Source organism: Myotis brandtii, unplaced genomic scaffold (assembly GCF_000412655.1).
Source record: "Myotis brandtii unplaced genomic scaffold, ASM41265v1 scaffold250, whole genome shotgun sequence".
Lineage (NCBI taxonomy): Eukaryota > Metazoa > Chordata > Mammalia > Chiroptera > Vespertilionidae > Myotis > Myotis brandtii.
In genome coordinates, this window is record NW_005359478.1 from 290754 (window position 1) to 303348 (window position 12595).

At 60.0% G+C, this 12595-nt stretch overlaps 1 protein-coding gene and 1 long non-coding RNA gene across 4 annotated transcripts in view; one reads left to right on the forward strand and one right to left on the reverse strand.

Moving 5' to 3' along the window:
- Positions 1-1354: 1354 nt before the first annotated feature.
- ADAMTSL4 (ADAMTS-like 4) overlaps positions 1355-12595 on the reverse strand; it is a 13035-nt gene continuing 1794 nt past the window's right edge. Inside the window, exons 2-17 of one of the 3 annotated variants that reach the window (XM_014540682.1) lie at positions 12413-12470; positions 11556-11911; positions 10686-11367; positions 10346-10448; positions 9472-9608; positions 8954-9158; positions 6800-6972; positions 6555-6666; positions 6269-6454; positions 5975-6104; positions 5447-5651; positions 4896-5072; positions 4152-4358; positions 3871-4050; positions 3456-3615; positions 1355-3297 (exon numbers count right to left, since the gene is read on the reverse strand). In XM_014540682.1, coding sequence (XP_014396168.1) covers positions 3161-3297; positions 3456-3615; positions 3871-4050; positions 4152-4358; positions 4896-5072; positions 5447-5651; positions 5975-6104; positions 6269-6454; positions 6555-6666; positions 6800-6972; positions 8954-9158; positions 9472-9608; positions 10346-10448; positions 10686-11367; positions 11556-11911; positions 12413-12470 — 3208 coding nt within the window. In that variant the 3' untranslated portion in view covers positions 1355-3160. Of the gene's footprint in view, positions 3298-3455; positions 3616-3870; positions 4051-4151; positions 4359-4895; positions 5073-5446; positions 5652-5974; positions 6105-6268; positions 6455-6554; positions 6667-6799; positions 6973-8953; positions 9159-9471; positions 9609-10345; positions 10449-10685; positions 11368-11555; positions 11912-12349; positions 12471-12595 lie in introns of all 3 variants that reach the window. The other 2 variants (XM_014540681.1, XM_005867371.2) reach the window with 2 other exon arrangements.
- Positions 9165-12595, forward strand: part of LOC106726311 — a 7134-nt gene continuing 3703 nt past the window's right edge. Inside the window, exon 1 of the long non-coding RNA XR_001362360.1 lies at positions 9165-9380. This is a non-coding gene — a long non-coding RNA (uncharacterized LOC106726311). The remainder of the gene's footprint in view (positions 9381-12595) is intronic.

Below are 12595 nucleotides of genomic sequence, written 5' to 3' on the forward strand. Positions count from 1 at the left end.
CGAAAAGAAGCCTCCACAGGTCCAGCCTCGCAGCTGTGAGTGCACCTGATTGCAGGGCAGCTGTGAGCACCGGCTTGCAGGGAGGCCCAAGGGGTTGGGGAAGTCTAGGAGCTAAATTTAGTCTGAAGGCCACAGCTCAACTGGGTGGGTAATTACCCTGGGGAAGCTGGGAGGGGGCAGGGAGAATACTGACCCAGCTGAACTAAGACCTCACAAGTTCACCCCTACGCACACTGACATAGAACCACAGTCCTCTTGCAAACCCTCAGCAATGAGGAGTCCTCAGCCTTTGCTGGCCTTCTCCATGCTTCATCTCTCTTGTGCATATCAAGGTTGTTCCTATCACCACCCCACCTCACCTTAGTTCTCAGGGGTGCACTTCCTCTGAGTCCTTCCCTAAATTCCCCTCAGTACGCTAGACCTCAGGCCCCTCCACACCTTCCTGGCTTTGGTTGTAGCTTCCTCTCTCCCAAGTCCCTCCAGAGGGCTTCAGAGGTCAACAACGAGGTATCCGGCCTGGCTGGTGCTGCTCAGTGGTTGAGCTTTGATGCATGAACCAAGAGGTTACAGGTTCAATTCCCGCTAAGGGCACAAGCCCAGGTTGTGGGCTCAATCCCCAATAGAGGGCGTGCAAGAGGCAGTCCATGTTTCCCTTTTATCAGTGTTTCTCTCTCTATCCCTCTCCCTTTCTCTCCCTCTAAAATCAGTAACATATTTTAAAAACAACAAGGTATCTGGCCACACTACTCCCCTCTATGGAGCCTGGAAAAGGGGTTGCTTGGGGCCAGGTTCCCCTTCCTGAAAACTTCCACACTGACCTCAGTCACCAGAGGAAAGAATCCTTAGGGACCTCAAAGAACCTTAGCTTTAAAATGCGGGGGAAGGGGCGACCCCAGAGGAAAGCCCACTCCTGAGAAGTCAGGGACTGGAGGCCAAGAGGAAGCTGCTCAAAGGAGGTACTGAAGCAGGGGGGAGCCTTGCAAGGGGATGTGGCTGCTTTCCCCAACCTGTGATTGGCTCTCTCGCTCAGGCCAAACCTGCCCAGCAACAGCCTTGAGAGGCCCTACCAGGGAGGGTGAACTTAAGGGAAGTCAGCTGAGCCGGGGCCACCGCCCAGCCGGCTTCCAGGAATCGATGGGAGGGCCCGAAGCGACTCACCACCACTCCTCCCTAATCTAAGGGCTCAACCTCCAGTATCTGCTGGGCGGGCCAGGTCTTGCTCCCCTGGCCCCGTGGATCTTGGGTCCCCTTGCAGGTTCGCCAGAGGAACAAGTCTCTTTAGTGTCCTGTTCAGGCTGAGCAGAGCCTTCCGGGCTGGGGTTCCCTCGGACCCCCTTCCCTCACTCACGCCTTGTCCAGGGCTCACGTCGGTTTTATTTTCCTTCCCCTCCATGCCCTTTGGCCTCCTTCCTCACCCACTCTCAAGGTAGAGTCCAAAGTCTTCCTGCCCAGCCACTCCAGCCCAGGGGGAGCCCAAGTCCCAAGGCAGCCGTGTGAGCAGGCGTCTGGGCGTTGCTCAGGGACAGGAGTCGCCGAGTTCAGCGGTCTCTGCGGGCCTTTATTCATGGCCTTCCTCGGGCAGACGGTGGAGGTGCAGAGCAGGGTGGGTGGGTGGGAGGGGAGGGATGCTTCCAGAAGTGGAGACCTGGACTTGGCCCTCAGGTCGGTTGGGGTCAGGGAAAAGGCTGCCGGCTCTCACACCACCTCCAGCAAAGCTATTTACCTTGAGAGATTAAACGAGAGGGGGAGGCAGGAGGGCGGCGACTGGGGTGAGACATCTCTGAAGAATGTGTCTTTGGCAGGACATCCAGTTCTGCCTAGAGCCAGGCCAGGCTCCACCTCCAGCCATTTCTGCTGAGGGAAGGGGGGAGAGGGGCCCTCGGAAATCACTTCCTCCCCCCACGCTCTCCATACACACCCTGTGAAAAGCAATAAACCAACGGCTTCATGGGGAAATGGGTAACAGCAGAAAGGATGGGGGAGGCCGGAAGACAGGGCCAAAGAGAGAGAACAGGAAAAAAGACCCTTGAAAAGGGAGCTGCCATTTCAGCTCAGCCCCAAATTGAAAGTAGGGCTATTAGAGGCCAAGAGACTTTACAGAAAGACCCAGCCGACCAGGAAACTCACCCCAGGCCCGGCGGTTTTTCCTCCGAGGGACCCAAGCTCCCAACTCCATACCTAAACTGGGAGAAGTGATGACCTCTAGTGGCCAATGACCAATCTGCAGGGGCTGTGGCTGGCCAGGATCCTGGCCCTGGGACCCAGGCTTCTGCTCTCAGGTGATGGGGGCTCACCAATGAGCCTTTCTGGGCCCAGATTCTCTCCACCTGGGCTCCTCCTGCCCCACACACGGCTGAGTGCTGTTTCCTCTTCTCACCCTTCATTCTGACCGGACTCTGCTTGTGTAGGGGGCTCATATGGCTGGGTTTCCATGAAGACATTAAAGAGCCTGTTTCTCATTTGTCATATAATCTTCTTTAATAAAAAATAAATTAGTTCTGGGGCGGGGGCCATTTCAGGAGGTGGGAAGCAGGAGCAGGGGCTAGGTGGCCTTATTCTAACCTTTCTCTTTCCATCCTCTGCCCAGCTGGTCCCGGTTCTGGGAAGTTAGTCACTTTTCCTGGGGTAAGACAAGCTTGGCAGGGGCTGACCCGCACCCCTAGCTAATTAATTATGAGGGGTGCGATAGAGAGACCAGGTAAGGGGGGAAGGGGTCTGAGGACAAAAGGGTGGTTTAGAAGAGGGAGGCCTGACCATGAGAACTGAGGTTTAGGGCACAAAGTTGGAATTGATGGGGGGCGGGCAGTCACTAAGCAGCTCAGATTACTAAGGAGCTGCAAACGTGCTTTCCTCTCAGCCTAGAAGTGTCTCAGGGAAACCGCCATCGCCCCCTCCCCCTTCCTTCACAGTCTAACTTCTTTGTGAGAAGTGACACACACTTTTGAGTGTACACACGCCCATGCAGGTCCAGATGCACATTTGGGGACATACATGCACACACACCATCACACCACCACATCCTGCCTCCTTCAACCACCCTGGGGGACATCCCTGGTGAGACTAGGACAGACTGGAGAGCCAGAGGGTACAAAGCGAGCAGACTGATGGGTGACCGACGGTGGCATGAGAAACCTTGAGGAGAGGTTCTCCTGGACCCATTTCAGGCGGGCTCCGGGGGAGACCGCTCCAGGGCATGGGCACAAGAGCGGCAACAGGTGGCTGTGTAGTAGGGATAGACGCAGAGCCGGGCCTGGACCACCAGGGGGCAGTGTGGAGAGCTGTCCTTGCATTGGTCATCTGGGGAAAGAGGAGGCCAGTGGGCACAAGATAGCCGTTGCCAAGACCCACCCCTCTGGAGGAGTGTTGCCCTCTCCGCTGGTCCTTTCTCTATGTAGGTGGCCCACCCACACCTCAGCCAACTCCATTCTCCTGGGAGGTGGGAGAGGGGCATTTACCAGGGCGCTGGCTGCAGGGCTGGCTGTTACAGGGCCGCTTCCGGGAGGGCCGCAGATGGACAGGGCAGCGGGTGCTGAGAGTCTGGTTGGCAGTCAGGCACTGGACCTCCCTGGTCTGCACACCACCCTGGCAGGAGCGAGAACACTGGGGAGACCCCAGCTACCAAATCAAACCTTGTCTGTGCCCCAGGCTCCTCCTGAACCCCAGGCCGCCTCCTCTGAAAGGAGGGTGTGAGCGAGACTGTCCTGGGACATTATGACATCCCACCTGGAGAGGGCCCACCTGTCTTTCAGGGGAACAGGAAGTAGGACAATGTGAGGCTGCAGCTGGCCTCGTCCTGGGCACAGATGCCGGGTTTAGTGAGCGGAGCCTCCCCTTCCCACACTGAGCAGGGCTCGGGAGCCAGGCACTCACCGGACTCCAGGGGGTAGAAAACCATCGGTCCTGGCAGTCCTGCCCCTGACAGGGCTGCAGGGCAGGGGGCCTGGGCAGGTGGGAACAGTTGCTGGGAGAAGTCACGTTGAACTCAGTCCCCAGTTTGGACACACAGATGACATCTCTACGCTGTGTGCCTGAGCCACAATCTGAGGAGCACTGATGGAGAGGAAGCATTGGGTGTACAAGGGGAAGGGAGAGCAGGGATCACTCCCCACTGCCCACAGGGAGTCCACTGACAGCCCCCCCTCCCAGCTCACCTCCGCCCAGGGCCCCGTGTACCAGCACCATGTCCTCTCACAGGGGCCCAAGCTGCAGGCACGCATGTCAGGGGGGCGGCTTCCTGGGGCACAGCTCTGCTCACTGGTTCCCACTCCTGCTTCCTCCTGGCCTGCCCCACGGGTCTCCCCACTCCCGAGGCAGACCACAGAACGCCGCTGGATTCCCGTCCCACACTCGGCCGAGCACTGTGAGCAGCAGAGCAGAGGGGGCTGGGTGAGGGGGGATGCGAGTGATGAAGAGGGGAAGAGGCAGGGGCTGAGAGGATCCATGTGTCCTGGATCCAGATCCTGGGAGTTAGGGAATGTCCCAAGGGTACCAGCCAGATAAGGGGAACCTTTGCTGGAAGTTTTGTTCATAGTGGAAATTTTTCTCACTTATCTCCATGTTCCCAGCACCAGCAGTGTCTAGCACATAGTAGGTGCTTGCTTAGTAAATATTATACACACACACACACACACACATATATATAATTGATTTCAGAGAGGAAGGAAGAGGAAGAGATAGAAACATCAATGATGATAATCATTGATCAGCTGCCTCCTGCACACCCCCTACTGGGGACTGAGCCCCCAACTCAGGCATGTGCCCTGACTGGGAATTGAACCATGACCTTCTGGTTCACAGGTCGATGCTCAACCACTGAGCCACACTGGCCAGGCAGTAAATGCTTATTGAACTGTTTGGGAAAGTCTCTAATAGGTTGTGCTGGGTGTGGGGCCCACCTTGGAGCTCCAGTCGCTGTGGAACCAGGCCATGGTACAGGGCCCCATGTCACAGGCCTCTTTGCTGGGGGGCCGCGGGGGTCCTGAGGCGCACTCCCGTTCGCTCACTTCATCACCATTGTTTCCGACACAGCGAACCTGCCGGCTCCTCTGGCCGCGCCCACAGCGCACAGAACACTGCGGGGATGAGGGGATCCAAGGAGCTGGGCCTGGCTTCCTCACCAGCCGCCAGCTCTGTGGCTTTTTTTTTTTTTTAATTATACTCTTTATTGTTGAAAGTATTACATATGTAGCTCTGTGGCTTTTGAACAAGGATCTGCCTTTGATTCCTGGCTCAACTGGTACATGGCTTTGTGGGGTGGGCATGGGCCTCTGGGCCCAATCCCAGATTCAGCCTCTTATCTGACTAATAGATTGGGGTTCCATAAGAGATCTTGTTTGTAAAACATTTCTGATTAAAAACAAGTTGGGAAACCACTGCTCTAGCTCACTGGTGCCCACTCCCTTAGGATCCTCCCCCTCGGAAAGCCTGCTTGTCTGGTCCCACTCACCTGGCTCCAGGGGGAACGGACCTCCCAGTGGCCACAGAGGCGCAGCTGGCAGGGTTGGGTGATGTTGGGCCGGGGGAGGTGTCCACAGCGTTCAGGGGGCACTGAGGAGCCACCCCCCCCAAACTCCTGCCGGCAGCGTAGCTGGCGGTGCTGGGTGCCGGGGCCACAGGAGCGGCTGCAGGACGTCCACTCGCCGGCCTCCCAGCTGTGGTTGTGCGCAGGGTGGGGGAGAGACAGAGCCACAGGTGGCAAAAGAGAAGATGTGTGGGGCTGCCATGTGCGGGGGGTGGGGACCCTCCGAGGAGAGGGGCACGTTTAGCATCGGAGTCGGGGCTCTCCTGTGGGGCTCGGGCTGCCGGGTTTCCTTCTGCCTATGGACGGCCAGCCTTGCTAATGGGACACTGTCTCTGTGGCCAGGAGATTCATTTGCCCGCAGAGTCCGGGTGAGGCCTGGGCAGCGAGGATGTGTTTGCCTGGAGCAACTGTTGTGTCCCCAGGACTGTGCCCCTCCCTGTGGGTCATACTCACTATGGGGGGCACGGGGGGCCGTGGCAGGGCTCCAGAGAGACTGGGGGTCTGGTGCCCACAGCACAGCTGCGCTCATCCAGTTCCTCTCCCGACTCACGAGAAATGCAGAGGAAGATGGGGCTCCAAACGCCTGGAGGGGTGAGAGGGAAGCCAGGGGATCGTGCTAGTGGGGTCCCGGGTTGGGCACAGAGTCGGCGAGGTGTGGCCCCACGATCTAGGGTCTGCAACCAGGAGTGTCACGTTGGGGACTTGGGCTGAGGGTGCCAGGAACACAGGCTGCTGTGTGAGTCTCACCTTTCCCACAGGATGCTGAGCACTCGGAGTGTCCCACTCGTTTCCAGAATCCGGCGGGAGACCCCAGGGGTGTCCTGGGGTGGGGTGGGGCAGGCACCTGGGGGATCCGCACCTGGCGCTGGAGGGTGCCGGGGGTCCGGGTGGGGCGGGGCGCTGACGCAGGTGGGGGCTCCATCCTGAAAACCTCTACGCAGGGAGAGTCGAGGAGGCAAATCAGATGCCCCCACGGCCGTGCAGCTTCCCTTCCGCCCTCCCCTCCTCCTAGGTCTCGGGACCAGCCTCTCACCCGGCTGGAGCTGGGGGACGGGGGGCTCTGCAGCGGGGCTCTCGGGGCTCGGAGGAGGTGAGGAGATGACATACTGATAAGAAACACCCGGGTTTTCCTCCTGAAAGATCATCTGGGGAGAGAAAGAGAAGATAATGAATGTTTGGGGTGGCAAGGGTCCCCTACCACTCACCTTCCCCCCATCTTTGCCCCCAGAGGGAGCAGCCCCCTCCCCGGCAGTCCTGCTCCCCCAGGCCCCAGCTCACGTAGACGTCCACGGGCTGGGTGGTGGGGCCGTCGGCGGACAGGCTCTCCCCGGCACCCTCCTCCCGAGGAGGCCGGTTGTACTGGAAGACAGTCCCACCGGCGGCGTAGGACCCCGGGGGATCCACAGCCCAGTTTCCATTGATGATGGACCGGCCCCCAGGGCCTCGAAGTGCTGGAGGGGGCGGTCAGGACCGGGAGGTGAGTCAGCTGTCCTCCTGTCCCACCACTCCCTAACCATTCAGAGCCCCGCTCCCCCCTGCTCTCCTGGCCTCCTCCTTCCTCCCCCTGGGGCTTGCTAGGCTGCACGGGGGTGTGGAGGGCAGAACCAAGAGACCGGGGAGCCCCGAGAGCTCACCCAGGTAGTTGGAGCTGGGCCGGAGCTGGGCGATCTGGAGCTGGGAGGCTCCGGCCGGAATCCGCAGGATCTTCTGATAACCCAGAGGGCCCCCGCGGTCAGTGAGGTTCCCCGAGACGAGGTGGCAGGTGGAATCGTCACCCCCACAGACTCCACAGCCATCTGGACGCCGGCCAGAGCCGAGGATCCCGTCACAGCCTGGGCTCTGGAGGAGAGTGCAGTGAGGCAGCGGCCACCGGGAGCCAGACCACCTCACACCTCAGCCTGGGCCTCCCGGGACCATTCCGCCCTCCATGCCCCTTGATCTTGGCACCACAACTGAGAATGTGTTTCTCTCTCAGCCCCGCCAGCCTCGGGGAAGCCCGGATGCGCCTGAGGGGAGCCTCCTTGCCGTCCACCTCCTGGCTCTGCTCGCCCGGCCTGGCAGGTGAGAGCTATCCTCCTCCACCCGCCGGGTGTGTTGTTGTTGTAATGATAAACGAGGAGACTGTGTGCGCACGCGCCCCGTCCTTCCTCACCAAACAGCGTCCGGCCACACACATGTCCAGGGCTCCTGGCTGACACAGGGTCCCGTCCTGGACCTTCTCAGTGTGACGGACATAGAAGCGGAAGCCCCGGGGACGGCAGTTCAGTTCACAGCGTTGGGATCCCTGGACTGAGAGCCGGGGTGGGAGGGAAGGGGGTTAGCTGGCCTCCCTGGGGGGAGTTGACAGGGAAAGGCCCCCGGGTCCTGACGGAAGCTTGGCTTGTATTAGCTACCGGACATCTGGGGGTGGCCTGGGTCACCGTGGGCGAAGGGAACAACGACAGTTCTGTGCTCGGAAAAGTTCGTTTGAGGGTCACTTAGAAGTTGGGTCGGGTCGATTTAGGTCACCGAGACCAGGGTTGCGAAAGAGGAGAGATACTTGAAACGCTCGACTGTGTGAGTTCAGAGCTCAGGAGGGGCTATCTTGGTATCAAGTTGACAGGCCCCAAATCAAGCGGATGGTGACTTGGGAGCTAGTGATATAACCCCACCCAGGCCCCGGGCACACGCCCACCCTGCTGTCACTCCTGGACAGGATCTCGCCCCCTCTGTCTGCTTCACCTCCTGGGACGCCTTCTCCCAGAGGGAACCAGACAAAGGGCACCTCTGGACACATCCTCTCCCAGCCTGACCCCTCTACCGACCGCCCCTTAACCTGACCCCGTCTGAGACACTCCCCCTTTCCGGCCCGAGCTGTTCCTTCACCCCAGCCCTGGGAAACAGAAAGAAAATAGGACGCAGTAGAAACATGAGGGCCCACAGAGGAGAAAACGAGGGGTGAGGTGCCACTTGCCCGGTCACCCCCAGTCTTAAGCCTCCTGCGGGCGGCCCCCCCTCCCTGTCCAGGGATGGGCTGGGAACCTCACCTTCTGTGAAGGGCTCCCACTGGTACAGCTGGCCCATGAACTCCTGGGAGTCAAAGGCTGCACACTGCAGGGCCCGGGGGTCTGGATGCTCAGGGGGGCAGGGCTGAGGTGGGGGGATACAGAGGAGTCAAAGCTGGGGAGGAAAACGGGGGTGTGGATCAGGGCTGGGTTTGGGGAGTAGGGAGGAGGTCGGGTCTATGGAGGGGCTCCAAGGCCCTTACCCTGAGGAGGTCAAATGGAAGGCCCCTCTCCCTCAGGTCCAGATCTGACAGGCTGAGGACCCAGAGGCAGGGTCAGGGAAGCAGTAGTGGAGGGGGTGTGGGTCCGAGGAAGAACTCACCGCGTGGCTGCAGGCTCTCAGCTGCTCAGGGCAGAACCAAGAGACCGGGGAGCCCCGAGAGCTCACCCAGGTAGTTGGAGCTGGGCCGGAGCTGGGCGATCTGGAGCTGGGAGGCTCCGGCCGGAATCCGCAGGATCTTCTGATAACCCAGAGGGCCCCCGCGGTCAGTGAGGTTCCCCGAGACGAGGTGGCAGGTGGAATCGTCACCCCCACAGACTCCACAGCCATCTGGACGCCGGCCAGAGCCGAGGATCCCGTCACAGCCTGGGCTCTGGAGGAGAGTGCAGTGAGGCAGCGGCCACCGGGAGCCAGACCACCTCACACCTCAGCCTGGGCCTCCCGGGACCATTCCGCCCTCCATGCCCCTTGATCTTGGCACCACAACTGAGAATGTGTTTCTCTCTCAGCCCCGCCAGCCTCGGGGAAGCCCGGATGCGCCTGAGGGGAGCCTCCTTGCCGTCCACCTCCTGGCTCTGCTCGCCCGGCCTGGCAGGTGAGAGCTATCCTCCTCCACCCGCCTGGTGTGTTGTTGTTGTAATGATAAACGAGGAGACTGTGTGCGCACGCGCCCCGTCCTTCCTCACCAAACAGCGTCCGGCCACACACATGTCCAGGGCTCCTGGCTGACACAGGGTCCCGTCCTGGACCTTCTCAGTGTGACGGACATAGAAGCGGAAGCCCCGGGGACGGCAGTTCAGTTCACAGCGTTGGGATCCCTGGACTGAGAGCCGGGGTGGGAGGGAAGGGGGTTAGCTGGCCTCCCTGGGGGGAGTTGACAGGGAAAGGCCCCCGGGTCCTGACGGAAGCTTGGCTTGTATTAGCTACCGGACATCTGGGGGTGGCCTGGGTCACCGTGGGCGAAGGGAACAACGACAGTTCTGTGCTCGGAAAAGTTCGTTTGAGGGTCACTTAGAAGTTGGGTCGGGTCGATTTAGGTCACCGAGACCAGGGTTGCGAAAGAGGAGAGATACTTGAAACGCTCGACTGTGTGAGTTCAGAGCTCAGGAGGGGCTATCTTGGTATCAAGTTGACAGGCCCCAAATCAAGCGGATGGTGACTTGGGAGCTAGTGATATAACCCCACCCAGGCCCCGGGCACACGCCCACCCTGCTGTCACTCCTGGACAGGATCTCGCCCCCTCTGTCTGCTTCACCTCCTGGGACGCCTTCTCCCAGAGGGAACCAGACAAAGGGCACCTCTGGACACATCCTCTCCCAGCCTGACCCCTCTACCGACCGCCCCTTAACCTGACCCCGTCTGAGACACTCCCCCTTTCCGGCCCGAGCTGTTCCTTCACCCCAGCCCTGGGAAACAGAAAGAAAATAGGACGCAGTAGAAACATGAGGGCCCACAGAGGAGAAAACGAGGGGTGAGGTGCCACTTGCCCGGTCACCCCCAGTCTTAAGCCTCCTGCGGGCGGCCCCCCCTCCCTGTCCAGGGATGGGCTGGGAACCTCACCTTCTGTGAAGGGCTCCCACTGGTACAGCTGGCCCATGAACTCCTGGGAGTCAAAGGCTGCACACTGCAGGGCCCGGGGGTCTGGATGCTCAGGGGGGCAGGGCTGAGGTGGGGGGATACAGAGGAGTCAAAGCTGGGGAGGAAAACGGGGGTGTGGATCAGGGCTGGGTTTGGGGAGTAGGGAGGAGGTCGGGTCTATGGAGGGGCTCCAAGGCCCTTACCCTGAGGAGGTCAAATGGAAGGCCCCTCTCCCTCAGGTCCAGATCTGACAGGCTGAGGACCCAGAGGCAGGGTCAGGGAAGCAGTAGTGGAGGGGGTGTGGGTCCGAGGAAGAACTCACCGCGTGGCTGCAGGCTCTCAGCTGCTCACTCTCCCCAGAACATCTTGGGACGGGGCTACTGGGAGCAAAGAGGCTCCACTGGGAGCTGGCGTGGGGGCCGGCCCTTAGCAGAGGCAACCAGCCATCCGGGTATCCAGGGGCAGACTCTGCGGGGGACCTGGGGCGATTCCCCCCAGATCGCCAGTGCTCCCGGCTCTGTTGGCCTCGGCCCCGGCCCCAGCCCCGAGGGACAGAAAGGAAAGGATTTGGGTGTCTCTCTGCCACCTGGGGACTGGCCCAACCCTGGGAACTTGGCATTCTTGGCTGAGGGGACACATGGAAGGAGACAATTTCTCCTGGGGAGGGGATAAACGAGGGGGGCTCTTTGCCAGAGGCCTGAGCCCTGGGAGGGGGCCTGGTTCTCGAAGGCACCTCTGTCCGAGCAGCCTCAGGGCCTGGGGGTTCTGCAGCGGGGGACAGGGTGTGAGCAGCTGGTTGCACAGGAGGGAAGTGAGTTTGAGGGGTGTGGTTTGCAGAGGATGGCTCTGCTCCTGGAGTCAGGGAGGGAAGCAGCTCTGAGGTCTGGGAGAGCTCGGATCTGCGTGGTCTCTGGCGGTGCCGGCGGTTCCGATGGAGTGGCAAAGCAAAGGGCACCCTCCCGTAACCAAACATTCCTGGCTTGATGGGGTCTCGAACCCGGGACCTGAGAAGGTGTTGCAGACATAGGGTCACGGCTCTGGTCGTCGGTTACCTGGCCTCCCCTGCCCCCTCTACTTCCTGGCACCAGAGATAAGCACCCACTCCAGCCCTCTGTCCTCCTCCCCATTCCTTTATTCCAAGCCCCAGCCCTTGCCTAAGGCCCACCCCTTCCCTCAAAGCCCCTCCCCTCACCTCCTGGCTCCTGGAGTCTCCTGGGCCTCCTCTCTCCCTAACTGGGAAGCAGGACCTCGCAGTGGGCCACCTCTTCCCTGAGGCTGTGGCCTGTACAGGGGGAGAGTTTCTTGGGGAGTTTGGGGTCTGGGGCCCTGACTTTGGGAGAGCGAGATTTCTGGATGTCTTGGGGGCCGGGACGGGAAGGGTGGGCCCTGGTGGAGTTGAGCTGCAGGGAGCTGACAAGTCCGGCTCCTGTGCTGCACCCCCACCCCACATGGCTGGGAGCAAGAGGCCCACTGGTCCCAAGGACCCCAGACGCCCTCAGGGCCCTGGCCGTCCTCAGGGGGGGTGTGAAGAGCGTGTCCAGACAACACCTATGTAGACAAAAAGGTCAAACAAGATTAGAATGATTTCAGAGGGAGCCATACAGAGAGGCTCTAGTCCAGTGATAGCGAACCTATGACACTCATTTTTTTGGTTGATTTTTCTTTGTTAAATGGCATTATTTAAATATATAAAATAAATATCAAAAATATAAGTCTTTGTTTTACGATGGTTGCAAATATCAAAAAATTTCTATATGTGACACGGCACCAGAGTTAAGTTAGGGTTTTTCAAAATGCTGACACGCCGAGCTCAAAAGGTTCGCCATCACTGCTCTAGTCCAATGCTCAAGGCTCAGGGAGGCTGCTACCAGCCCAAAGCTACATTCAGTAGCAGAGGTGTGATCTGGCAAGGAGCTAGGGAGTTGGGGAGGCCGGGGGTGGAAGGGGCCGTGGTTCAGCGGGGGCTTTGGAAAAGGGAGGAATGACCTGGAGAAGTGGGTGGGAGGTCAGGGGAGATGCAGGGATCACAGCCTCTGGTCCCTGGCTCACCTCCTGGTCCAGGCAGAGCTGAGGGAGGGACAGAAGCAGCACCAAACCAAACGGGGGCCTACAAGCCAAAGGCGGAGTGGGGACATCAGATGGAAGCCGGAGTTGGTCTTGCGACACTGCCCCTCACCCCCAGCAGGCTCCCCACATCCTGATGCAGATTCTCAGAAAGCAGAAGTTACTCAT